At 41.9% G+C, this 27,173-nt stretch overlaps 1 protein-coding gene across 1 annotated transcript in view; it reads right to left on the reverse strand.

Annotated features, from left to right (window-relative positions):
- The window catches only part of ADAMTS18 (ADAM metallopeptidase with thrombospondin type 1 motif 18), a 195,337-nt gene extending 169,705 nt beyond the window's left edge, over window positions 1–25,632 (reverse strand). Inside the window, exons 1-3 of the mRNA XM_036750035.1 lie at window positions 25,456–25,632; window positions 25,280–25,367; window positions 19,140–19,456 (exon numbers count right to left, since the gene is read on the reverse strand). Of these exons, the coding sequence (XP_036605930.1) occupies window positions 19,140–19,456; window positions 25,280–25,367; window positions 25,456–25,632 (582 nt within the window). The remainder of the gene's footprint in view (window positions 1–19,139; window positions 19,457–25,279; window positions 25,368–25,455) is intronic.
- Window positions 25,633–27,173: the final 1,541 nt, after the last annotated feature.

The raw sequence follows: 27,173 nt of genomic DNA on the forward strand, positions 1-27,173 counted from the left end.
TACAATACTTTAAAAAAAATCCATGCAATCATAAATGTGGATCCTCCCTCCCTTCACTGAACCAGAATGAAATTTTACTAGACAGTTTCAGTAGTTGTTGCAGGAAAAAAAAATGCATCCCCTGGTGGCCAGCCCTATGGTAATGAGCTTCTATTCAGTAAGCAAGGCTGATCTTCAAACAATAGGCATTGAGTCTGTCCATCATGGGGCCCTTTTTCAAAATTCAACAAATATTTATTGTCTTTGTTATTTTGTTGTTCAGTCATTTCCAACTCTTTATGACCCCATTCGGGGTTTTCTTGGCAAGGATACTGGAGTGTTTTACTATTTCCTTTTCCAAATCATTTTACAGATGAGGAACTGAGGCAAAAAGAGTTAAGTGACTTGCCGAGGGTCACATAGCTGGTGAGTGTTTGAGGTCACATTTGAACTCAGCAAGATAAGTCTTCCCAATTCCAGGCTGGACACTCTATCCACTGTGCTACCTAGTTGCCAGCATCTATTATATACTATATATGTATATACCTATGTATAGTGTGTTGCTCTGGGTCCTACGGATTCAAATATTTTAAAAATCATATAGCCTTTGCCTTCAATGAGCTTGCATTGTATACATTAGGATTCAACATGTACTCAAATCCATGTTGAGGAAAATGCCTTCCTTTCTCAGATTACCTTCCATATATTCCGCAGATAACTTCTACATACCTAGTTATTTATATTGTCTCATTCATTGGAATGTGAGCTCTTTGAAGGCAGAAACTGTTCTAACCTTTCTTTGTAATTCTAGAACTTAGCACAGGGCCTGGCACATAGTAATTACTTAACAAATACTTGTTGACTTACAAAATGATTATAATACAAAGCAGGAGGTGATGAGGATAAAGGAAAATTCCAAACAAAATGCCCCAGGAAATTTTCAAGACTAGAAATCATTTTTTTCAGTGGGAAATCTACATTAAGTGGCAATTGAAATAAGTCTTGAAGTCAGAGTTTCCTGAAAGATAGAGATGAGAAGGAACTAGATTCCAGGTATGGTGGATAGTGTTCATGAATGCATCATGGCAAGAAATAGTGGGACAAACTCAGGATACCATCAGTTGTCCAACATAAGTGTATAAAGGGAAAGTGATGTGAAATTTATCTAAACAGATAAGTTGATTCCGGATTGTAGAGGTCTGGTCTTAAATTTAAATGTTGAGAGAAATGATTATTAATAGCCAATATCTTGGGGAGATTCAGAGCTCTCCCCTTCTTCCAACTTCCTGATTTTAAAAGAAGTTTAGTCTCTTGAAGGACAATACAGATAATGAGATTGAATTAATTCTCCTCATCTAGGTCAGTTCCCACTCAACCTTACAAGGAATTTAATCTAATGTGGTGAAGCCCATTATGTTCTACTCAAACTTGGGTAGAAACAGATCCTTTTGTCTAGACAGCCCAAGTCTGGGGGTGGTTTGAGTATAGAGATATTTTCTCTGTCCAAGCATGACAAGAGGTCACTCACAGCCCCTCACTGAACATCTACTCTTCCAAGGGTATATAAACTGTGAGCCCATGCCATGATTGTCTTTGGTCTGTGAGAGACTGCCAAATGACCATTGTCTTATTAATAACCTGTTGACCTTATTAACAAAATAGTTAAATTACCCAGAAACTATGTCTTTTGAACCTTTTTAATCACCATAATGCCAGGCTAAGGAGTTTGTAAGAAATAGGGAACCACTAAACCTAGGAATGATATGGTCAGCTGTATTCCTTACAGAGATTACTTTGGCATCTGTGTGAAGAACAGATCGGAGAGGAGAGTGGCTAGAAACAGGGAGCTCAGTTGGGATGCAACTGTGCTACTATAACAGATCAGGTGAGAGGTGTCAAGGTTCTGAACTAGGGCAGAGGCCTTACAGAGGAAGAAGACATGGATATAAGGGATGTTGTAGGCAACCGCATCTGGAAGGTGTATAAGATTGAAAAGTGAAGGTTTTAGACTTAGGATTCTAAAAGGTTGGGGGTGTCCTTACCAGAAAGAGGGAGGCTTGGAGGATGGGTGGGTTTGATAGGAAGAAAATGAGTCCCATATTGGACATGTGGAGTTTGAAATACTTTTAGGACATTGAGGTCAATATGTTTAATAGGCAGTTAGAGATCTAGGTAGGGGTTCAAGAGAAAGATTAAGGCTGGACAAGTAGATTTTGAAGTTACTGCCTGAAGATGACAATTACAAGCATGAGAGCAGATGAGATCACTAAGAAAGAATTTAGAGAGAAAATAGAGCCTAGAATAGAGCCATGGTGGACACTCATTCCTAGGAGATGGAAGATGGATTATGACCAGAGATATTTTACTTAGTACTCTGAAAACTGAACAGGTTTCACACCTTGAAATTCCTCTGAAACTTAATTGTAGAGTTTCCTAACTTGCTTTTTTATTTTCCTAAGCAATGAGCTAGGAAGTTTATAGTAAAACTGACCACACTGTAAACCAAGACACAATAAGTTTTGCTTGAATGTAGTGACAAGAAGACTGAGAAGGAGCATGTAGAAAGGTATGAGGAGAACTAGCATAGCAAAGCATAGGGCACAAAGAAAGAGAGAGTTTCTGGAAGGAGTAGGAAGTCAATAATTTCAGAAGATGCAAAAAGGATCAAATAAAATCAGACCTAAAAGAAAACTGTCAGATTTCATAGTGAAGAGAACTGACAACCTCAGAGCACTTAGCACAGTACATAGCACACAGAAGGCACTTGGCTGACTGACTGATTGACTAACAAGGGCAATTTCAGATTAGTTCTAGGGTAAGAAGTTGGATTTCAAGGAATTGAGATATAGTGGAAGTTAAGGAAATAACAGCAACAAACACTGCCTTTTTCCAGGAGTTTGGCTATGATAAAAAGGGATATAATTAGGGAGAAAGGAAAAGAATCTATATGGTTTAAAATATTTGTAGCGGTTCTCTTTGTGGTAGCAAAGAGCTAGATGGGAATGCCCATCAATTGGGGAACGGCTGTACAAGGTGTGGCATATGATAGTGATGGATAACTATTGTGCTGTAAGAAATGATGAACCAGGTGATTAAACCTCAGTTTCCTTTTTTCTCTACAACAAGGTGTGAGTTATGGTCCCCTATAGCTGCAATATTGTGTGATCTCTAAAGTAAAATGCGAAAGCCTTGAAGACGTAAAGGAAAAATTGTGAAACTTCACACCAAAAATCATGAAGATGCAAACAATTGCTGCAGGAAAACCCAGGGAATCAGAGTTGGGTTTCCATGCTCTCTTTCAAATGCACACTTCTCTCAACATATGGCTGGCTTCTTTTAAGGTAACAGTGTGTACTATACAACTTTTAAGAGAAATATTTCTTTTAAAAATTGTTTTCTCAATAATAAAAGTAGAAAAATTCTAAGGCTAAGCAACTATGGATTTTAAAAAAGTCACAAAAGAACCCAAGGGAAAACCAAGATTTATTTACATCAAAGGCATCTCCTCACGAGAGGTCAGCTCTCTGTCCAGACAGATCTCTCTTCCCAGGCTCCTAGTCTGGTATTTGAGTATAATCTCCCCTATAATTGGATAGAAAAACTGTGGGAACAGACTTTCATGGGAAGTACTGGATATAATAAAGAAGAACCAAATGATTTTGCAGATACTCAGATACAGATAAAGCCTAGAAAAAATGTTCTGGGTACTTTTCAGATCCATCAGGAGATATGATATATTGAGACTTCAACAGGTGGTCACTTGTGAATATAAAGAATTCAGAGAAACATGGGAGACTTGTATGAAATGGTGCAGTATAAGCAGATCCAAAAGAAAATCTACATGACTACAACGTAAAAAAAGACAACACTAAAAGGCAATAAAAGGTCAAGTACAATAAACAATGTTAGTAACAAAAACTTGAACCTGAAGCTCATGAGCTTCCTGCTAACAAGCAATAAATGACCAGAGTGGAAAGTGGCATCTACTGCTAGCTACAGCCTCTCTGATTGGGTGGTTTTTGCTTAATTTTGCTTTATTTTCTGAGAAACGTACTTTGAGGAGGGGTAGGGTGTTTGGATGACTGTTCGATGCATCTAATGGTTTTGTTTTCCAAAAAGTTATCAGTTCTATCTTCTACAAACCTGCTTATTGCCAGAGGTGGAAAGCCACATCATTTTTATCTATGTAATAATAAAAATGTTGGTTCTGAAGAAAAAGTCCTAAGAATCACGAATTCAGGGCTAAAAATCAGGAGAACTGATTCAATTCCCAATTCGGCTAATGAGGCACACTGTGACCTAAGGCAAGTTATTTTTTCAGGGAATCAGTTGCTTAGCCTGTAAAATGAGGGTGTGGACCTAGATGAGTCTTTGAGGTCACATCCAGTTCTGACATGCTTTGTTCTAGATTCTAGGGTCCCTTCTACATGACATCCTATAGTCTAAGGTCCATTTTCCCGCTAACATCCTACAGCCCAAGGTTACTTCTGTTTCTTGCATTCTGTGTTTTAAATTCCCTTGAGCTTTTGCATTTCAAGTTCTAAAATCTCTTCAAGCTCCAAGTCCATATTCTAATCCTAATTCACAGTAAATCTGGCCCATTACTATGGATCTGGCTACTAGAGATTAGCTATCAAACAGATAATGTAATAACTATTTTCAGGTTGAGAAGGCTTAAGTTGTGCCTCTTCAGCTGTCTCTTGTCCCCACTATGATCATCCCCAATGTATTAGACTGAGCTGGGTCCCGTTCCTGCAACATCTCCCTGTTTCTTTCTAACTACCTGATCTGTATCTTACTCATCCTTCAGGGGCCAGTTCAAGGCAGCTATGGTATAGTGGAGAGAGCAATAGGTTTAGCATTAGAAAACCTAGGTTCAAATTCCAGCGCTGCTACTTACAACCTGGATGTGACCTTGGATGATAACCATAGCTAGCATCTATATAGTGTTTTAAGGTTTGTAAAGTACTTTATGTATATTATCTCATCTGACCCTCACAATATGGGTGCTATTATTATCCCTACTTTACAAGTGAGAAAATCGAAGCTAAGAAGTTAAGTGACTTGTCCACAGTCAGTGATTGACTGAGATTACTTCCTAACTCCAAGTCTAATGCTTCATCTACTATTATACCACTGACTGCTCCTTGACCTCTTTAGGCCTTATCCCTCTTTAATTGACCTTTCCTATGCACTAATTAATCATATTCTGACTTATATTTATTAATTCTTGGCCCAAATTTTATAGAAGTGATTAAACAGGCAAGTAGTAGTGTACTGATATGCTTTCTGTTACTTTATCTGGCAACAATATCATCTGTGACTTTTTCTAATCATTAGGTATCTTCCTTTTCAAATACCTTGGAAATTAATTCCTCGATGCTTTCACATTTTGCTGTCTCCTGAACAGATTTCTTCTTTATGTACTTGGACTGGTCCAGTGGCTATATCTGACTTCATTTTCTACGGTTCTATTTTCACAGGGACTAAGCTGATAGAGTCCAAGTGTGGTTTATTCTCTTTTCATTCTGAATCTCCTGCCTCTTCAGCAGCCCCAGCAAATAAAAAGTCCTTGCCACCAAAGTCCTTGATGGTTCAACATTGGGTATGGACATGGTTTTAAACAGTGGAAATCACATAGCAGAAGATGCAGGACCATCTGCTCTGTCATTGAGTTCTAAAGATGATGGAACTTTTCCATCTGTCCTATTGCTGATAAATATATACATATATATATATATATATATACACACATACATACACACACATATATATACGTACATATATATATATATGTGTGTGTGTGTGTGTGTATATGCTGTCTCCCCCATTAGTGCACCTTGAAAACTGAGATAGTCTTGCTTTTCTTAGAGTCCCAATGCTTAGCAAAGAACTTTCCACATAGTAAAGACTTAATAAGTGCCTTTTTTCATTCATTCATTCATTCATCATTGGTTAACATTCCTATAGGAAGGCCAGCACATTTGTCCCATTTTTTATCCATGTGCAGTCCTACCTGCAACTGAAGAAGGTGGACTAGACTTTATTTGGGAACCTGCCCAGCTTTCAATGATTCCAAACTATTGAATAACACAAAAAGCCACCTTTTCAACACTAATATTTTCTCAATGATGCCATTATTCTGTGAATCATGGAACCCCACAGTTTCTGAAGAATCAAAATTGCAGATGATTCCTATTCTACTCCATCCCACCCCATCGTACTCCATCCCATCCCATCCCATCCCATCCCATTCTATCCCATCCCATTCCATCCCATCCCATTATATTCCATCCCATCCTGTTCGATTCCATTTCTATTCTATAGCCATTTATTAAGTACCTGCTCCATGTAGGGCACTGTGCTGTATTCTTGGGATACAAAAATAAAAATGACACTGCCCTGGCCTTTTAAGAGCTTACATTCTACTGGGCCTAGCACAGAGTGGGTGCTTAGGAGTTGTTTCTTTTTTTTAATTTTATCATTTTTGTTTAATATTTTGGTTTTCAACACTGATTTCCACAAGATTTTGAGTTATAAATTTTCTCTCCATTTCTACCCTCCCCCCCCATTCCAAGATGGCATATATTCTGATTGCCCCATTCCCCAGTCAGCCCTCCCTTCTGTCACCCCACTCTCCCCCCATCCCCTTTCCCCTTACTTTCTTGTAGGGCAGGAGAGATTTCTATGCCCCATTTCCCTATATATCTTGTTTCTCAGCTGCATGCAAAAACAACTCTTTTTTGAGCATCTGCTTTTAAAACTTTGAGTTCCAAATTCTCTCCCCTCTTCCCTCCCCACCCACCCCCCCTAAGAAGGCAAGCAATTCAACATAGGCCACACATATCATTATGTAAAACACTTCCACAATACTCATGTTGTAAAAGGCTAAGTATATTTCCTTCCATCCTATCCTGTCTCCCTTAATTCAATTTTCTCCCTTGACCCTATCCCTTTTCAAAAGTGTTCGCTTATGATTGCCTCCTCCCCCTATCTGCCCTCCTTTCTATCATCCCCTCTTTTTTATCCCCTTCCCCTTACTTTCCTGTGGGGTAAGATACCCAATTGAGTGTGTATGGTATTCCCTCCTCAAGTTAAATCCGATGAGGGCAAGATTCACTCTTTCCCCCTCACCTGTTCCCTCCTTTCTTCCAACAGAACTGCTTTTTCTTGCCATTTTTATGTGAGATAATTTATCCCATTCTATCTCTCCCTTTCTCCCTCTCTCAATATATTCCTCTCTCACCCCTTAATTTTACTTTATTTTTTTAGATATCATCCCTTCATATTCAACTCACCCTGTGCCCTCTGTCATATATATATATTGTGTTTCCACAATATTCAAATTGTTTCCTTCTGGCTGCTTGCAGTATTTTCTCCTTGACCTGGAAACTCTGGAATTTGGCAACAATAGTCCTAGGAGATCTTTTGGAAATCTTTTTCAAGAGGCAATCGGTGGATTCTTTCAATTTCTATTTTACCCTCTGGTTCTAAAATATCAGGGCAATTTTCCTTGATAATTTCTTCAAAGATGATGTCTAGGCTCTTTTTTTTTTATCATGGCTTCCAGGTAGTCCAATAATTTTTAAATTATCTCTCCTGGATCTATTTTCCAGGTCAGTGGTTTTTCCAATGAGATATTTGACATTGTCTTCTACTTTTTCATTCCTTTGGTTCTGTTTTATAATATCTTGACTTCTCATGAAGTCACTAGCTTCCACTTGCTCCAATCTAATTTTTAAGGTGGTATTTTCTTCAGTGGTCTTTTGGACCTCCTTTTCCATTTGGCTAATTCTGCCTTTCAAGGCATTCTTCTCCTCATTGGCTTTTTGGAGCTCTTTTGCCATTTGGGTTAGTCTATTCTTTAAGGTATTATTTTCTTCAGTATTTTGCGGGGGTCTCCTTTTGCAAGTCATTGACTTGTTTTTCATGGTTTTCTTGCATCATTCTCATTTCTCTTCCCAATTTTTCCTCTACTTCTCTAACTTGCTTTTCCAAACCCTTTTTTGAGCTCTTCCATGGCCTGAGACCAATTCATATTTTTCTTGGAGGCTTCTGATGTAGGCTCTTTGACTTTGTTGACTTCTTCTGGCTGTATGTTTTGATCTTCTTTGTCACCAGAAAAGGAATCTAGGGTTTGAGTCTGAGTTCATTTTTGCTGCCTATTCATGTTCCCAGCCAACTACTTGACCTTTGAGCTTTTTGTCAGGGTATGACTGCTTGTAGAGAGTACTTTGTCCTAAGCTTTAGGGTCCAAGTGCTGTTGTTTTCAGAGCTACATCTACTCCACCTTTACCACAGGCTCTGTCCCAGCAGTGCTCCTCCTCCCCCAAGAACCACCACCCAGGACTGCAATCCAGATCCAAGCAGGGCACAGCAAGAAAACCTGCCTCTGTGCCCACAAAGTGCTCCTTGCACTCCCACTCTGATCTGCTGATAGATTCCTCCCACCATGTGAGCCAGGGACTCGGGAAGCAGCTGATGCTGGAGCTCTGGAAGTAGCCTCAGGAGCTTCCTGATGCTGCCACCCACCACTGCTGCACCACCTCCGCCACCCCCGGGCTAGTGGCCAGACGGCTCTCAACTCGATCTGGCAGCTTCCCACTAACCTGCTCTTTGTTCTTTGTGGGTTGAGAAGTCTGGTAACTGCCATAGTTCAATGATTCATGGCCCTGAGGCCTGCTCCAGCTGGCTAATTCCCAGTCTGGTCTGTCCTAGTGCAGCCCACACTAGGCTGTGCTCTGCTCCCAGCACCATGTGGTAGACCTTTCCCAGCGACCATCCAGGTGCTCCTGGGCTGGAGACCTGTTTCCCTCTGCTATTTTGTGGGTTCCACAGCTCTAGAATTTGTTCAGAGCCATTTTTTACAGGTGTTTGGAAGGATTTGGGGGAGAGTGTAAGCAAGTCCTTGCTTTCCAGATGCCATCTTGGCTCCACCCCCCTTGGGAGTTGTTTCTTGAATTAATTACCCCATAAACTATTAGAAAACAGTGCTCCCATTTCATGAGTTTGCATATCCCCATAGTGTAGGGCAAAAGAAGTAAAGGCCCTTACTAATAACTGTTTGAAGAAGCTTTAGGAAGAAATAAGTAGTTACTTATCAGGAACTGTGTTAAGTGTTAAGAATAAAAGGAAAGGCAAATGCAGTCCCTGCCCTCAGGGAGCTTATAATCCAATGGGGGAGAGACATGTAGGCAACTGTATACAAATAACATACATACAGGAAAAGTTGGACATAATCACAAGGAAAACACTAGCACTATAGGAGGTCTAGGAAAGGCTTCTTGCAGAAGGAATTTTAGCTGAGATCTGAAGGAAGCCAGAGAACCTTGGAAGCAGAAATAAGGAAGGAGAGCATTCCAGGCGTGGAGGCAGCCAAGGAAATGCACAGTCAGAAAGAGGGTCTCATCAGCAAGGAGGCTAGTGTCCCTGGAGGAGAATACGGTATAAAAAGACAACTCAAATATTGTAGAAATGAGAACTGCTCATATTACACTTGAAAGAAAATGATAGTAGCCTAATTTCTAGGGTGTTATAGTAGAAAAACAATTTTCCTTCCAATTACTCCATGAGCTAAGTAATGCAAAAATTACCTCCATTTTACAGATAAGGAAACTGAAAGGGATAAAGTAATTTGTTCACAGTCATTCACCTAGGAAATGTCCAAGTCGGGAATGGAATAGAGACCTTTGGACTCCAAATGCAGCCTTCTGCCCATAAGAATGGACATCTGTGCGATGTGATAATTATGCAGAATCCTGGATAATTAATTTGAAACTATAAAAACAGAATATCACATCTGAAAGGATCTTTCAACTCCAACTCTGTCATTATACAGATAGGGAAACTGAGGCCCATTGAATTGGGGGCGGGGGGGGGGGGGGACTAGGACTCAAAGTGGTAATGTCTGGGCTCCAGCCTAGGCCCTGATACTGGCTTGGTTTGTGACCTGCTTAGGCCCTCAGTTTCTTCATCTATAAAATCTGAACTCAGTTTTACTGATGTCAAGACCAGCACTTTATCCACTGTGCCATCCAGCTGCCTGTATGACAGGGATCCCTGGGCAATGAAAGTGAAACAATGAAAACACAGAATGTCTCAGCTGGAGGGGACCAGAACCACCACCCCTCGTGTTATACATCTGGGGGAATTAAAGCCCAGAGTTAGTGGCGACAGATGCCTCAAAGTCATAACACCTGAGATTAGGACCAGGTCCTGCTGCTAATTCATTCTGTGACTCTGGGCAAGCTGCTTTCCTTCTCTGTGACGATAAAAATCCCCACAGGGCTGCTGCGGATGAAACATTTCATAAACCCCAAAGCAAGATATAAATGTGAGTTGCTTTTGATATAATCTGTAAAATGAAAACAATGATCTTTGCGCAGCCTACCTCTCAGGGTTATTGTGAGAGAAACAAATTCCTGTGGAGATAGGTTGTGTGGTTTAGTGGGGAAAGCACTGCAACTGAGTCAGGAGAAACTCTGGTTGGAATCCCAGCTCCAGTATTTTGGGACCATCAGCAACCTGCTCAACCTTTCTTTCATAATAGCCTCAGTTGACTAAAGTATAAAAAAGGGATAATGGTGCTTGAGCTATCCATATCACAGGTTTGTGAGGAAAGTGCTTTGTGAGCCTCAAAGCGCTCCTGAAATTTGGGCAGTTCTCTCTCCCAGGGGCCAGCAGAAAGCTAGTTGCACATGCACCAGGTAGAGGATTTTAAGGACTGCTGCTAGAGATAGGAACCCCACTGGCCCTGCAGTCAACCTTGAAAAGGGCTCATTTGAATTTAACTCAGCTGGTCCTCAAATGACAGATCTACAAAAGCCTTTGCCATACTCAAAGCCTTCCCAACTTGGTAGAACCTTCCTGAGTTTGTTGGCATGGCCTTGCATCCTCACCACCCCCCTGTACCTCCATATCACAATGAGACACTTCAGTGAAGCATTTGATGTGTTCTGATCATAGTAGGCACTAAATAAATAAGGAACAAATGAATGAATGAATGTGGTTCAGTGTCAGCTGCTCACAGCTTCCCAACAAAGCCACGAACCCCTGCTCCTTTCTGCTATACACTAATGCCTTTCGGTTCAGTAGTCCTTCACAAACGGACTTTTCTCTCCAAGCTCCACTATGGTCAACAACAGAGAACTCAGTGATTGAATCCTCTGAGGCGTGAAAAAGACAACCCAGCCCAGATCAAAGAGTGTCTGGTGCCTACGGAAATACAAGTGCTTCACAATCTCCCTGCCCCTTCCCCATTCCTGGCTTGGCAGAATGAGTCCTTGCCCTTAGAGCACAGACAGAGTGGTCCCTGCTAATGAACAGTCCAACCGAAGGAGGAGTGGGGCCAACCATGGAGGAGGACAGCTTAGGACTTAATTATTGGAGAGCAAATCCACTGATGAGGAGGGGGAGGCCAAACCACAGAATGAGGTCTAGCAGGGAATACACTGGCTATGGCCTGGGCATGAGATAGCTGCAATCTGAGCAGATTCCACACAAGATTTCTGATAACAGGGACTGGGTCATAATCCAAGATTATCCTGCTGTTGGTACAAACAGGATGAGCCACCAGTGAAGGCATGTGATGGAAAGCACTCTGGACCTGGAGCTAAGAGTCCCTTGGTCAAATCCCAGCTTTGAGGCTTATTGGCCGTGTGATTGTAGGCAAAACACTTCAACACTCTGGGACTCAGTTTCCTACTCTGTAAAATGCAGAGAGCAGTATTTGCCCTGGCTGCCTTATAAGCTGGTTGTGCTTTGTAAAGCTTAAAGGGCTGCCACAGCTCAATGGAAATTGCTATAGTCATTAATCAATTAAGATTATTAACTAGTAAGTACCTCTATAGATTAATTCAAGCCAAAAGTTTGTCGTCAGACACAATAATGAAAAGAGCACTATGTTTGTGGTGCTTCACAGCTGATATGGAACTTTTCTCCACAGGGAAGTGGAAAAAGGAATAGTACCCCGCTTTAAAGATGAGGCACCAGGGAACAGAGAGAGGTTGGTATCTTGTCCAGTAAATGCAGAGCCAAAAGTCAAACACAGGCATTCTGTTAACTAGTTTGGGTCTAGTTTGTTTGGGTTTTCAAAGCAGATGCTCAATTCATTATGGCTATCCTTTTCTAATTTGTTAACGTGTCTTATCAGAGATGCCATTTTCCCCTCTGAGGAATGCTTTAGCTGCATCCTCAAAAATTCCACCGTCTTGCCTCAACCATGACCCTGAGACCTCACAGCTCTTAATTGTTTCTGTAATTTGTTCTTTCATGGGCTCATTATTTGGAGTGTCATCCTTAGTCTCCACGTAGACCTGTATCTTGGCTCAGTACAGTCTTCTGCCTCCCCAGTTAAGGGCTCCTTCTATCCCCTATACTGCCTTTCAAGGAAATCTTGATTCACTGGTTCCCAAATCCTCTTTGCTCTGCTTTAATAGCAGAATATGCAAAGGTTGTTCAATTGTACTGTAGGGAAACTTGATCTAGAGAACTGAGTTCAGATCCCAGCTCTGACATTTACTAGCTGTGTGACTCCATCTCTCACATTATTTTCCTGAAAAAAGATTTTAATAATAATAATTATATGTGCACTACCTACCTGAAAGGCATGTTGGGAAAGAAGCACTTCATAAACCACAGAGCACTAGAGAAATGGGAGCAATTACTTTTTTTTTACTAGCTTTAAGTTCTAAATTAGACTTTTTCCTGTTCTCCTTCCATCTGGCCATGATGTTCTGGCCAACATATTTAGCACCTGTATTTCAACACACATTAAAGTGTTCTGCTGGTGTGTTAAACAGTTCAGTGGCACTTCAGACTCAAACCAACCTCAAGAAATGTTTACAGTCTCCTACAGTCAATCAAATCCCACAAGTGCTATCTCTCACCCCAACACTACCCACCTGGGCCCCCAGCAGGATTTATTGCAGAGAGGAAATCTCACTTATTTCAAATGCTTTCAGGTGTACTGATTCTCTGCAGCTGCTGTATTTAATGACAGCATCGCATCATGATAGCTGCTAGCCATTGGAAGTAGCCTTGATCTCTTTTATCAGAAGACCTGGGTTCAAGTCCAGACTCTGTTACTTAAAAGATGTATGAACCTAGGCATGTCTCAGCTCCTCTGAACCTCAACGTTTTTCTCCGCAAAGGGGAGATAATCATTGCACCAATGTCACATTGTTGCTAGAAGGACCAAATACAGTAATATATTCAAAGCACTATGCAAACCTTAAAGTGTTATGTAAATATCGATTACTACTACTATTACTATTATAATCGTCATCCCATTCTTTTGTAATGGGGTTCATAGAGAAATTGTCCTGGGACAAGTTGCTATCTGTTGTGATTCTGCAGTCAGTTGCGCAGGTGGATAAAATAGCTGCGTTTTGTAAGTGAATAAACGCGTTAGAATGTAAGCTCATCTTCTGTGGGTGCACTGAAAGCATCCTTGGAACTACTCCAGTGGCAATTAGGACAAGAGGGGGTAAATACACATGTCGTAGTAGTCCCATGTGATTTTGACTTGCTAGGTTTCTGTATTTTTAAATATTTTTATTCTACATTTGGAATGGACTCCATTCTTGGAAGTTTTATAAACTCCATTTGAAGGCTATCTTTTTTGGTTACATTTTAGAAATCAAATGATAGGACCTTGTTATCGTCTCTACAATCGCTCAGTGAAGTGATGTCTGCTTGTTCCAAAAATATCTCTGTAGGGTTTTTTTAACTGATTATCATGTGCTCTAAGAATTTCTATAAATATTGTAATCATTATTATTATTATTAGGGAAGGAGAAAGGGAATAAGCATTTATAAATTGCCTACTATGTGCCAGGTGGGCAGCTAGGTAGGTCAGTGCATAGAGTGCCAGGCCTGGAGTCAGGAAGACCTGAATTGAAATCCTGCCTCACATACTTGATAGCTGTGTGACCCTGAGCAAGTCATTTAACCCTGTTTGCCTCAGTTTCCTCATCTGTCAAATGACCTAGAGAAGGAAGTGGCAACCCACTCCAGTATCTTTCTCGAGATAATCCCAAATTGGATCACAAAGAGATACGATTGAAATGACTGAACAGCACAAAAATATATGCCAGGCACTGTGCTAAGTGCTTGACAAATATTATCTCATGTGATCCCCAAAACAACCCTCTTACACCTTTCAGGGCTATTATTATCCTCACTTTACAATTGAAGAAACTGATGCAGAGGTTAAGTGACTTGTCCAAGGTCACATTGCTAGTATCTGTGGCTGGATTTGAACTCAGGTCTTCCTGACTCCAGGACCAGGCTGCATCCAATGTGCCATTTAGCTACCTAATTATTATTTCATTCTCATTTTTCTAATAAAAGCTATCCTGGAATAAATTATAACCTTATCATCATCATCACCATCTGTAAAAGAGACATATTACTTGTAGCACCTCCTTCCTGTGGTGGTGGTGGTTGTTTTGCTGGAGTGTGTGTGTGTATATGCATACGCACATACATGCACATACATACACACATACATGGAGAAAGAGAGAGAAAGACAGAGAGAGAGAGAGAGAGAGAGAGAGAGAGAGAGAGAGAGAGAGAGAGAGAGAGGGAGGAAGGGAGGGAGGGAGAGAGCGCATACTTTTTAAGGGTTGCAAAGCAGTTGATCCTCACAACGACCTCAGGAGGTAGGTACTATTATTATCCTCATTTTTCAAATGAGAAAACTGAGGCAGACAGAGATTAAGGGACTTGCCCAGGGTCATATAGCTAGGAAATGCCTGAGGCAGGATTTGAACACAGGATTTCCTGACTCCACGTCCCATAGTCTTTCTACTGCACCACCTGGCTACTGTTGGGAGGCAAATGCTTTAAAAATTTTTAACATCATAAAAATGCGAGTTGTTACCATCATTTAGGTGATAGTAGTAGATTCATTTTTAAAAGTTCTGTACTTGGAATCAGAAAGATCTGGATTCAAATATCACCCTTGACACTTGTTTGCTGTGTTCCCAGGGGCAAGGCGCTTAGCTTTTCAGAACCTCAGACAGCTCTTTAAGATCATTAAGTTACAGATGGACTATAATATGTAATGGTAAAGGCAGTTAGAACACCCCAAATGGATGAGCCAATCCAATAAGCATCTATTAGGCACCAAATATGTGTAAGGTACTTTCTAGGTACTAAGAACACAAAAATTATGAAAAGCAGTCCCTGCCTCAAGACCCTGACGTTCTAATGAGATTTTACAACATATAAAGAGATGAGTATATATATATATATATATAATATATGTATATGTGTACATATATACGTACATATGTGTATGGAGATAGATAGATAGATAGATAGATAGATAGATAGATAGATAGATAGATAGATAGATAGATCCATGATTATCTGAAGAGGGAGACAACACTAACCACCAATGGGGCATGGAAAGGCTGTCCCTAAAATCCTTCATGAGCTCAGCCTTGAAGGAAATCAGGGATTCTTAGAGGTGTAGGTAAAGGAATGTATTTTTGAAATGGGAAAAAGCATACAGATGGGGAACAGAATGTCAGGTTTTGAAAACACCAAGGAGGTTCATTTGGCTAGAAGATAAAGTAAGGGAAGGGGGAGGAATGTCAATCAATGTCAATCGGTCCGTCAATAAGCCTTTATTAAGCACCTACTATGTGCCTAGCCCTGTGCTAAGTGCTGAGAACACAAAGAAAGGCAAAAGCATAACATTCAAATTATGGACCAACAGGCTGTATACAAGATAAATGGGAAACAATCAACAGAGAAAAGGCACTAGAATTAAGAGGGAATGGGAAAGGCTTTCTGTAGAAGCTGGAAGCATACTGTGAAGGACTTTAAATGCCAAGCTAAAGAATTTGCATTTGATCCTAGAGGCAATGGAGACCACTTAGGGTTCATGAACAGGTGAGGGATGTGTTCAGACTTGTGCTTTTAAAAAACTATTTTAGCAGACATGTAGAGGATGGGCTAGAAGCGGGAGCTGTTGTAACAGCCCAGGAGAAAGGGGATGAGGACCTGAACTCCAATGGTGGCCATTTTTTTGTGAAGAGAAGGGAGATAAATACAAGATATGTTGGAGAAAAGAAACAAAACTTATCAACTGAATCAGAAGACCTGGGTTCAAGGCCTGGCACTGAATCCAACTAGTTGAATGGATTTAGACAAGTCATATAACCTCTTTTAGCCTGTTTTTTACATCTGTAAAATAGGCACAAGACTCCTTGTACTACTCTTTTCAAAGGGTTGTTGTGAGGAAGGCATTTTATTCACCTATAGAAATGGGAGTTATCATAATTAGTAGAGAGGCAGCATGGTGTCCTGAAGACAATTAATGCTAGACTAGTAAGCAGGAAAACCTGGGTTCAAATTCTACCACCAACACTTACTAGCTTTATGACCTTTGGCAAGGCACAACCTCTCTGAGCCTCAGGATATTCTCTAAGACTATAAACTATAGACCTACAGATCAGTCACAATCTCTTTTGGGGGAAACATGTTCTCATCATGGGAGCTCCCCACTCCATTGAAAACATAGGTCCTTGCCATTCTGATAGGTACGTCATCATCAGTGACTGTAGTAGTATCACAGATATCTGGATACATCACAGAACATCCCAAATACCTGATATGGCAGGATGACATTCAAATCAATAACAATTATTAAGTGCCAATTCTGTGCAAGGTAGTATGCTTGGCCATGGGAATCCCAGAGTGAAAGTGACTCGATCCCTGACCTTAATGTGCTTACACTTTCCTAGAGGGTTACAAAATGAACCTAAATAAGTATTAGACATAGCAGGAAAGATGGAGGCAAAGGACAAAAGCAGACAAAGTACGCCGGGGGGAGGGGGAATGAGGAAGGAGAGAATACTTTCAATGGCAAAGAATCAGAAAAAAAAAAAGCTACATGGAAGACACGGCACCTGAGCTCAGCCATGAAGAGAAGGAGGAGCCCCGGCGAAATGTTAAGGTTAGACTTAGCATATTTCTGAATCCAATTAATTTTTTACCCTGACTCTGGCCATGCTGTTTCTTCTGCTTTGAGTGGCCTACCTGGGTTCTCCTCCATCTCTGCCTGCTGAAATTCTTCAACAGCTCCGACGCCATATCCCTGGCAAAACCTCTCTTGAACAACCACCACCCAGCTAGGGGATTCTTTCCTCCAACCTTGCATAGTACTTTACTAGAGCCTTCCCCTTTCAGGTGACCTTCATCTACTCAGCATATATCTTTTGTGCCTCTTCCATTAGCTTGTGAGCTCTTTGAGGGGCAGGAACTGTATTCCTGGCTTTCTTTTTTATCCTCAGCGTTCAGCACAACACCTGGTGTATACTCAGTGTTTCATAAATGCTTATTGATCGGCATCTCTCTTAAGCTCTTTTGTTCTAATCTTCATTACAATTATTAGATAACTGAGAGGTAGTTTAGTGTGGTGAAAAGGGCCTTCCTTTGAAGTCTACCAATCATAGAAGAGAATAGAAAACCCTAGGATTTAGGAGCGGAAGGAACCTTAGTGTTCACTTCTCATGCACTAATCCCCTGATCTCACAGATGACGAAACAGAGCCCAGAGATATCCAGTGATTTACCTTCCCCAAGGATCTAGGCTTTATGCCTGCCACCATCCCCATGGTTCTAGCAAGGGTTCGAGCTCCCAGATTCCCCTAGTCCCTCTTCCAGGAAGCGTTCCCTGAAGGAGTTTGGCCTATTAGAGTAAGGAAGTTAGATAGAAAGCCTGAGTCATATAATGGATTTGTTTTGTTTGTTGGTTTTTCAGAGTGGCAGAGGGGGAAGGGAAAGAGCTTGGTCCAGATGTGTGATTTCATTGATAAAGGGGACTCACTCCTAGTGTGGGAAGCAACTTGACGTAACAGTGGATAGGGCACTGGATTTGGTGTCAGTTCATTCTAATCTTGCCTCAGACATGTAATACTTGAATGACCCTAAGCAAATCAATTGACCTCTTTCACTTCAGCTTCTTTATCTATAAAATGGAGGTGATAATAGCACCTACCTCACAGGGCTGCTGTGAAATTGAACCAAAAGTCTTAGGGCAGTTTTAAACTGTAATAAGGACATCCTTAAACCTATTACATAGCTATATACATAAGTTATATAGCTATATAAATAAATAAAATATAGCTATATAAATATATAAAATAAAATTTGAAAAATAAATATATGAAATAAATATAAATTGCCAATGAAGATCAGCAATTATTCTGCAACTCATAGTCTAGAACAGGGCTGTCCAAAATGCAGCAGCAGTACGATTTATGCGGCCTGCCTACAAGCACAGAAATTTACATAAATGCTTTAGTAAATGAAGCTGAGCTACCCCAGAGCTCTCACTAAAATCGCAAATCAAAATATATTGTCTATTGTTTCACTAATGACCTAAGGTTGGACAGCCCTGGTCTAGGAGAACCTGAGGCACTGGGTGAAATGACTTAACAAGGGTCTCGGACCCAATCATGTGTCAGAGCCCTGGGTCTTCTTCCTGACTCTGAGGCAGAGCTTCCTACCCATGATGCCAAGGCACCTCTCCCTGCCCTGATACCGTCTACATTTTACAAGAATCAGAAGAGAGCATCTGAGGGAATGGGCAGGATCTTCTATTCAGAAGGACAGGGACAAAAATCACAAAGGATGAAAATGAGATGACAGATTTGGAACTGGAAGCTACCTTAGAGATCATCTGGTCCAACCCTCTCCTCTTACAGATGAGGACACTGAGCCCCAGAGAAGAGAACATGACTCACTACTAGTCACACAAATAGCAAAAACAAGATTTGAATCCAGTTCTGACTCCAAAATGGGGTCCTTTCTACTGCACCACCCCACTGACAGTAGACTGACTCCCCAACCTAATGAGATCACACATCCCCAGTTGAAGTAGCAACTGTAGTGCCTTTCACAGGGCATCCCGGGCACACAGTGGGTCCTTACTTATTATTTGTTGAACTGGACCTACTGAGAAGCAGCTTCTGTTGTGAACAGTACTGGACCTGGAGCAGAAGTCCTGAGTTTGAATGTCACCTCAGACACTTACTGAGTTGTGTTTATATTACCCACATCTGTTCACCCAATTGCATTTCCTAGTTACGCAAAACACAGAACACATGAAAGCTGGAGCATGATTCCTCCGGCAGCCACACTCACCAGTCCCGTGCATGTTGACAGTGCCACCGAGGAAGTGCTATCATTCCAGATGAATCCCTGATAGAAACACTGCTCAACTGTAAGCTTCCCAGACTCCAGGACTCCATCCTTTCCAAGGACCTGGACAACAAGATCTTGGCCAAGGATGGCAGAAGGTTCGAGTTGTAAGTGCAGTTCTTGACCAAATGCTGCAAATCTATAGTGCAGGGAGCCCCTGGGTCTCTGGGGTGACCGCTTCCGTCGTCTGCTGTGCAAAATGTCGTGTGAAATGTAGGCACCTCCAGGATCCACTTCAATGGGGGTCACAAAGACATAATCTGCAGTGGAAGAAAAAGCGTGACCATCAATGCCTTTTGGCCAAAGCTCAGTACCGTTTGATTCATAATCATTCCCATATGACACAGAGGTAGAAAGAATCACTGAAGAGATCGTTTGCTCTTGTCTCTCTCTTTTTCTGTCACTATTCTCTCTCTGTCTCTCTCTCTCTGTGTCTCTCTGTCTCTCTCTCTCTCTCTCTCTCTCTCTCTCTCTCTCTCTCTGTCTCAGACTCTCTCTTTCTCTGTCTCATTATGTCTTTCTCTGTCCCTGTCGCTCTTTTTCTATCTCTGTCTCTTTCTCTGTTCCTGTCTATTTGTCTGTCCTCTATTTGTCCATCTCTCCGTCTCCCTATCTCTCTCTATGTATTTATAGAGTTCTTTAGGTGTGCAAAGAACTTTTTATGTGTATGTCATCTGATCTTCATAACAACCCTGAGACGTAGGTATTATTAATATGCCCATTTTGCAGATAAGGAAACTGAGTGAGGCACAGAAAGATTAATGGATTTGCTTATAGTCACACAACTATAGTTAGGGTCCAATGAAGGAGTAGAACTCAGATCTTTCTGACTCCAAGTCAGAAAGTCACTCCAAGTTCTATGCTCTAACCACTAAGCCATATGGCTGATTTATACTACCCAGCTACCTCAATTAAGGGCAAAAGATATAAAGTGACTTTCACACGGTCATCTAGCTAGTTATGTATCAGGGTCAAGATATGAACCCAGGTCTTCTAATTGCTGATAATCTGCCTCCAAAGTGCTAATCAGCACATGTGCCTCCTCAAGGCAAAAAGTCCAATAACAGCTGCCTCAGGATGTCCCCAGTTACTAGAGACATCCAAGAAGAGGCTGGAAGGCCATCTACTATCTACAATTAGAGATGACCCCAAGGTCCAGGTGACAGTGCAGCTAGATGCCCTCTGAGATCTTTCAGTTCTGAGCATCTATAAACTTTGAAGGCCATGAAATTACTCATTTAGAATCAAAGAACATCAGAGCCGGATGGGTCTTAGAATACAGAATATCAGCAAAATGGGCCTTGGACTATAGAAGAACAGAGCTGGGTGGGGAAATTTTAATCCAGCTCCCTTATTTTTTTATAGATAATAAAACGAAATTCAAAAGAAGATGAGTGACTTTCCCAAGGTTGCACAGCTAGTAAAGGAAGGAAGGAAGAAAACAAGCATTTATTAAGCACCTACTATTGTGCCAGGAACTATGCCAATTACTTTACAGATATTATCTCATTTAATCCTCACAACCCTGGGAGGTAGGTGCAAATATTATACCAGTTTTGCAGATAATAAAACTGAAGCAGACTGAGGGAAGTGACTTGCCCAGAGTCACACAGTAAGCATCTGAGGTCACATTTGAACTCGGGTCTCCCTGACTTCAGGCCTAGTGCACTGTACCACCTCTAGTAGAAAGCAAAAGCATGATTCGATTTACGTATAAAACATTTCCTACAAATAAAATCCCTCCTATTTGGAGCCATAGAGATCTTACAGAAAGTCAGACAGATGTAGGAAATTGCTATAAGATATAAATGGGGAAGCATCAGCATAAGGTGATACATAGTACTATTTATCTCAAAATGCCCTCAACCTTGTCCTCTAAAGAAACACTGATTGTATCTTCCTAGCAAGGACTTGTGGAAAGGAAAGAAGGAAGGAAGGAAGGAAGGAAGGAAGGAAGGAAGGAAGGAAGCTCGCTTTAGACCAGGAGTCAGGTGGACTGGGTACAAATTCTGGCTCTGCTATGTACTACAAAGGTGACCTAGAGCAAGTCACTTGTCTTCTCTTTGGGCAAAGCATTTCACCTTGGTGGGTCTCAGTTATCTCTTCTCTGAAGCTAGATGGCTGTTATTTAAGGTCCCCTTTGACCTCTGAACCCATTTTCCTATGAGCGTCATTGGTCACATACACGTATTATTACCTTCATTTTATAGATGAAGAAACTAAGTGTGAGCAAGGGTGAGTGATTTGATTATGATGGCACAGCTAGAAAGCAAGGTGTCTAGGAATGGATCGCAAGACTTCTTAAGGCCTAAGCTCATTTCATTATATAATGGAGTTTTATAATACATGCATTTAGCATGAATTCACTCACTTGTCTCCCCATCAACTCCCTCCTCCCCCCAAATAAAAAAGGAGAAAAAAACCAATTTAAATAGTGCAAGCCATCATTCCACTAAATCAGAGTGTTTTAATCTTTTTGTGTGTTATGGATTCTTTGGCAGTATAAGCAATTTAAGGAATTTTCACGGGTAATTTTACATATATAATTTTAACCTTACAGACTGACTTTAAAGCCTAGCCAGGCCCCTGCCCTCCCATAGGATTCCCATAAGATAATGACTCCACTCTACATTAGTCGGCCACAGGACAACAGTATTACTATATAATACTACATTTACCTGACTATATAGGCCATTCAAAGATACTGGCTACAATCCTTAAATTATATTTCTTTGAAAGGAAAAGAATACATAATGATACAATGAAAAATGACTCCTATTATAGACTACACTCATATTTTATACAAGTCAAAATGGAAGGAAAAATATGTGGCCTATACCTGAACCAATTTAGGAAAACCTTACCTGTATAGAGTGACTTGGTGCTCTCAAAGCCCTTTTACATGTATTATCTCATTTTAATCACAGGACATGTTGGGCAAATATCTTGAGGTTTGTTTTATAGATCAGCAATCCCTCTCTCCTTTAATAGACGAAAATGGAAGCCTGAAATATATTTTACTTATATTTTTTAATTGACCAGTTTTGTCCTCCCTGTTCATATGAAAAGCAAATGATTGAACCACATTCTATATCTCTTTTAAAATAACACTAAATTAAGTAACTTTTCACTTAGATGGCTCTTGGTTAATTTTTCTTTGGCTCTTAGTAGAAAAGGGGTTCCCTATCCCCAGTAAAAAAACATCTGACTGATGCTGTGAACAATTTTCCTTGGACTATAGAATAAGAGAATGCCAGAGAATCCCAGAATTCCAGAAGCAACCTTAGAAATAAGAAATGAGAAAGACAATGTTGGAACACAGGAAGTTAGGATAGAATAGAGGATGTTAAAGCAGAGGGGTGTTTTAGAATAGATAGCCCATTGGAGCAGCTGGGAAGGTGGTGCAGTGGACAGCACCAACCTTGAAGTCAGGAGGACCTGAGTTCAAATTTAGCCTCAGACACTTATTAGCTATATGACCCTGGACAAGTCACTTAATGTCAATTGCATATATGTGTATATATATATATATATATATACACACATACATACATACACACACATACATACACACACCTCCTTCCCAATGCCTCCAAATATGTGCACTCTATCAAGGGGTATGCTGGAGCTGACTCATCTATGATTTTTAAATTTTCAGTGTGAGCATTTATATCTCAGAAATCAGCAAATGCTACAAATCAGAGCTTAATTTGTTGTTTTGTTTGTTTTCTAGACTTAAGAAAGTGAAGGAGAAAGTGTTAATAAGGTAGATTAAATTTTAAAATGTGTCAAGCCTACAGTTTTTTTCCAGGGAGCTGGTTGTTAAACATTTACCAGCACACTCCTGACTCTATCCTAAAGGAGTAGGGGGTAAGGCATAAGGATGGAAATTCTAGACTTTCCAAGGTCTCCAGATTTGGCTGTCTCTCTCACTAGGTACACAGAGACAGAGCTATGTTGTTCTCTCCAAACTGCCTGAAACAATGCATCAAAGGTTTTCCTTCTTCCCCAGGGGGGTTAATAAATGACAGAAGTGAAGGATGCTTAAAGAGCTGGTGGTCAGGGCAGCAAATCTCCAAGCTCAGACAAAGAATCTATGTTTATGGCAGAATCTCAGAAAGCCAAAGCCACAACTTCTATAAAAGGGGGGGCCTGGATAACTTTATGAAAGGTTTTCTTCAGGATATAGGATCACAGAATTTTAGAACTAGATGGGTCTCTAATACATAGAATGTCAGCAATGGACTGAATCTTAAACCATGGAACATAGTATGCCAAAGCAGATCTTAGAGACCATTAAGTTATCCCCCAATATCTTCTATTCATTATATCATGCTACCTTAATAAAAGAGACTGGAGATACAATCTCTAAGATCCTTTCAATTTGTGAGTCCTATGATATAGTCACATGCCTTCTACATAGCTAACCACACTGGAAAAATCCAAGTAGATGAAGAATACATATTGCCCAGAATATGACATTCAATTGGATTGACAGCCAATTGAGTTAATCCCCCAGTACATATCTACAGGTGGGCAGCTAGGTGAATCAATGGATAGAGTGCTGGACCTGGAGTCAGGAAGACCTGAGTTCAAATTCAGCCTCACATACTTGTTAGCTTTGTGACCCTGGGCAAGTCACTTAACCCTGTTTGCCTCAGTTTCCCCATCTGTCAAGTGAACTGGAGAAGGAAATGGCAAACCACTCTACTACCTCTGCCAAGAAAACACCAAATGGGACATGAAGAGTTAGACACAACTGAAAATGACTAAATAGATATATACGAGACAGCCACCTTACAAATAGAGTTGGACAGAGAATTTAGAAAGATTACATTCAAGAAATTGTACAACTTTTCAATATCTGAAACACCTCCCTGCTGCTCAAGTTCATCTCTTTTAAAAACCACATTCTCCCAGTCTTTCAAAATTGTAATATTTTAAGGAATACCACAATCTCAAGAGAATCTGAATTACAAGCAACCCAATGAGCAATTGAAAAATGCTGAGTAAGCATAAGCATATTGACAATGATGACCAGCTCTAGAAGTGTCAAGGTATGGTCAAGCTTACAAATTCTGGGCAAAGGTGATGGGCTGTTTATATATCAGGACAGCCCAGGTGGTTGACTGATACACTGAAGATACTAAAAGAACCAGGGAATAGCCTCATTACGTGGGTTACCTAAAGAATAGGTTTGACCACATCACCCCTCTCTCTACTCAACAAATTTTAGGGGCTATCCTACTATCTCCAGGATCAAATATAAAATTCTCTGTTAGGCATTTAAAATTCTTTTCCCTACCTAACTTTCCAGTCTTCCTCCACTTTATTCTCCTTCACTGTACAATAATTCCTCAAACAGGACACTCTTATCTCTAGTCTAAGGCATAGGCACTGTTCCCATACCTGGAACGCTCTCCCTACTCACCTTCCCTTCTTAATTTCCCCACCTTCCTTCAGCTCTCAGCTCAAATCCCACCTTCTGCCTTTCCGACCTGAGATTACCTCCCATCTACTCTGTCATTGCTCTTGGATGTACCTAGTTATTTACTAGATTGTTAGGAGTTGAGTTATTTACTCCCCTCACTCTATTAGAAGGCAGGAACCGGTTGTTTTGTTTTGTTTTTTAAACTTTCTTTGTATCTCCAGCACTTAGCACGGCGCTAAGTTCTTAAACTCTTTCCTATTTGAGACATGAACAGGAATCTCACAGCCTGGGAAGCCATGTGGTAGGCTGTGGAGTGTACCAGTGGAGCGCGCACCCACAATGCTGAAATATTACTTTTTTTACAAGTTGTGATAGCCCTATGCAGCAGTAGCTCACATTTCTATGACATTTCTCAGGTTATAAAGCAAAAGAAGACTCAGGATTCACAGCGGTCAGGGGGCTTACATAGAACGTTACAACTCAAAGGGACCTTAGAGATCACCTAGTCACGCTGCCTCACGCTTCCCCTCAGAGGAGGGAAGAAGTTAAGATTGCATAGACACACACTGGGAGTGCGTAGCAGAAACGTTCTAGTTCCATCCAAGTATCAAGTGAGAGGAAAAGCCCCTCAGAGGGAAGGCTGAACACCAACCTTGATTCAAACCGCTGCCGCTGCTGCTGCTGCCACTGGTCCACGCGGCTGCCCAAGCCGCGGAGCAGAGGCTGCACATCTGGAGCGTCTGAAAGAGAAATCGGACAATCCGGGCTGAAATTGTTTAGGAGGGACACGGGGAGCGGTGTATCCTCCCCACTCCTTGCAGCCCTCACCCTCCGGCCCGGACGCCAAACGAAGGAACCTGCCTTAGCTCCACTCCCGAGCCCCCAAAGACTCCACAGCTGCCCGGGGCCGCCGCCGCCGCCCAAGGTCGCCGCCGCCGCTGCCTGGGAGAGCGTCCCGAGGAGGAAGAGGAGGAGGAAGAGGAGGTGGGGATAGGGGTGATCCATCGTGGCCCTGCAGTCGAGGGGAGGGGGAGAAGAGGGGGTTACCTGCCCCTCTTGGGATTCGGGCGGGGCGCCAGCATTCTTCCCCTGGGGTGGAGGGGGGGCAGCTCCAGGGGTGGGCAGCCAGGCCAGGTGCGTCAGGTAAGCCCCCCTCCCTCACTTCCCACTCAGCTGCAGCCTCTGGGTCTACTGCAGTCTGGGGGAGACTGACAGCAGCCCCGCCCCGCGCAGGGACAGACCCCCCCAGACCCGTGGGGAGGGTGAGAGACAAGCAACCAATCAGGAGGCTGCGCGGCGGGCGGGCGCTCCCTCTCCAAAGCGCGACCCCAAGAAGTATGTCTTGTAGCCCTTGTGCTAGTGGGAGGAAGTCCTTCTTGCCTGTTTGGTGACTGAACAGATCTGAACCCCAGCACCCCCCTTCCCCCAGCCAAGGAAGAAATGCCAGCTGGATCACACACACACCCCCCCTCCCCCAGCTCTCAGGGGCCACGCCGCTGCCTATTGGCTGCGGATGGGTGGGATTCTCTTTTTGAGCTCTAGGGGAGGAGAGAGGGGGAGCAGGGACTGAGGGAGGTGGGGAGGATTCACCGGATGGTTGGGTTTAAAGCCTGAAGAGTTCGTGGGGACCATCGGAAAACTGATATGAGAGGTCCTGAGAGGTGAAGGTCACACAGGTAGACATCGACAGAACTGGGATTCAGACACAGACAAACCCCAAATACACTGAGGGACAAAGCAAACCTTGGATCTGGCCTGGGAAAGAGGGGAGGTGGTAGGACAGGGAGAGAGAATCGCTTATAACTGGGACAGTCCTTAGAGGCCATCGGATCCAAGTGCTCTGCCCCACCCTCATTTTTCTAGGAAAGAAACTGAGTCTCAGAGAGGTGAAGCAACTTGACTGGGGTCAAACTGCTTATAGGTAGTACAGCCAGGACCCAAAGCCAGGTTGCCAGATTCCCAGCCTTGGACTCTTTCCACCACATCACAAGGACAATATGTGCCAGTGGAAAGAGCCCTGTCTGTGGAGTCAGAGGACGTGGGTGCAGAGCCTACCTAGGATCTTATCCTGTGTGAATTTGGACAATGAGGTCACTTTGATATCCCTGGGCTTCAGTTTTCTCATTTATAAAATGAGAAGGTTGAACTAGATGGCATTTGAAGTCTTTTCCATTTCTAGACCTCGGATCCTATGAACTTTCCCTCAGCTCAGAATGAATAGTTGGGGGGAAGGGAGGAAAATGGGAAGATTACTGACAGGAGGACCCTAAAATAAGAGTGTGACTTCAATGATAGAACTCCCTACTGTCTGCCATTAGCATTGCTGGGTGAACTCAAGAGGATTTAGAGACTTAGAGCAAAAAGCATATCGGTGATTCGGGGCTGATCACCGTTAACAAGGGCACTTTCACACACCCATTTCTTGTTATAGGCTCTCCCAGTTTGTCCTCAGAACAATCCTGTATCACTTTGTTTAGTACAGTGTCTGGCACATAGTAGGTGCTTAATAAATGATTACTGGTTTATCGATTGCCTTTTTCTCTCCT

Source organism: Trichosurus vulpecula, chromosome 3, assembly GCF_011100635.1.
Source record: "Trichosurus vulpecula isolate mTriVul1 chromosome 3, mTriVul1.pri, whole genome shotgun sequence".
Lineage (NCBI taxonomy): Eukaryota > Metazoa > Chordata > Mammalia > Diprotodontia > Phalangeridae > Trichosurus > Trichosurus vulpecula.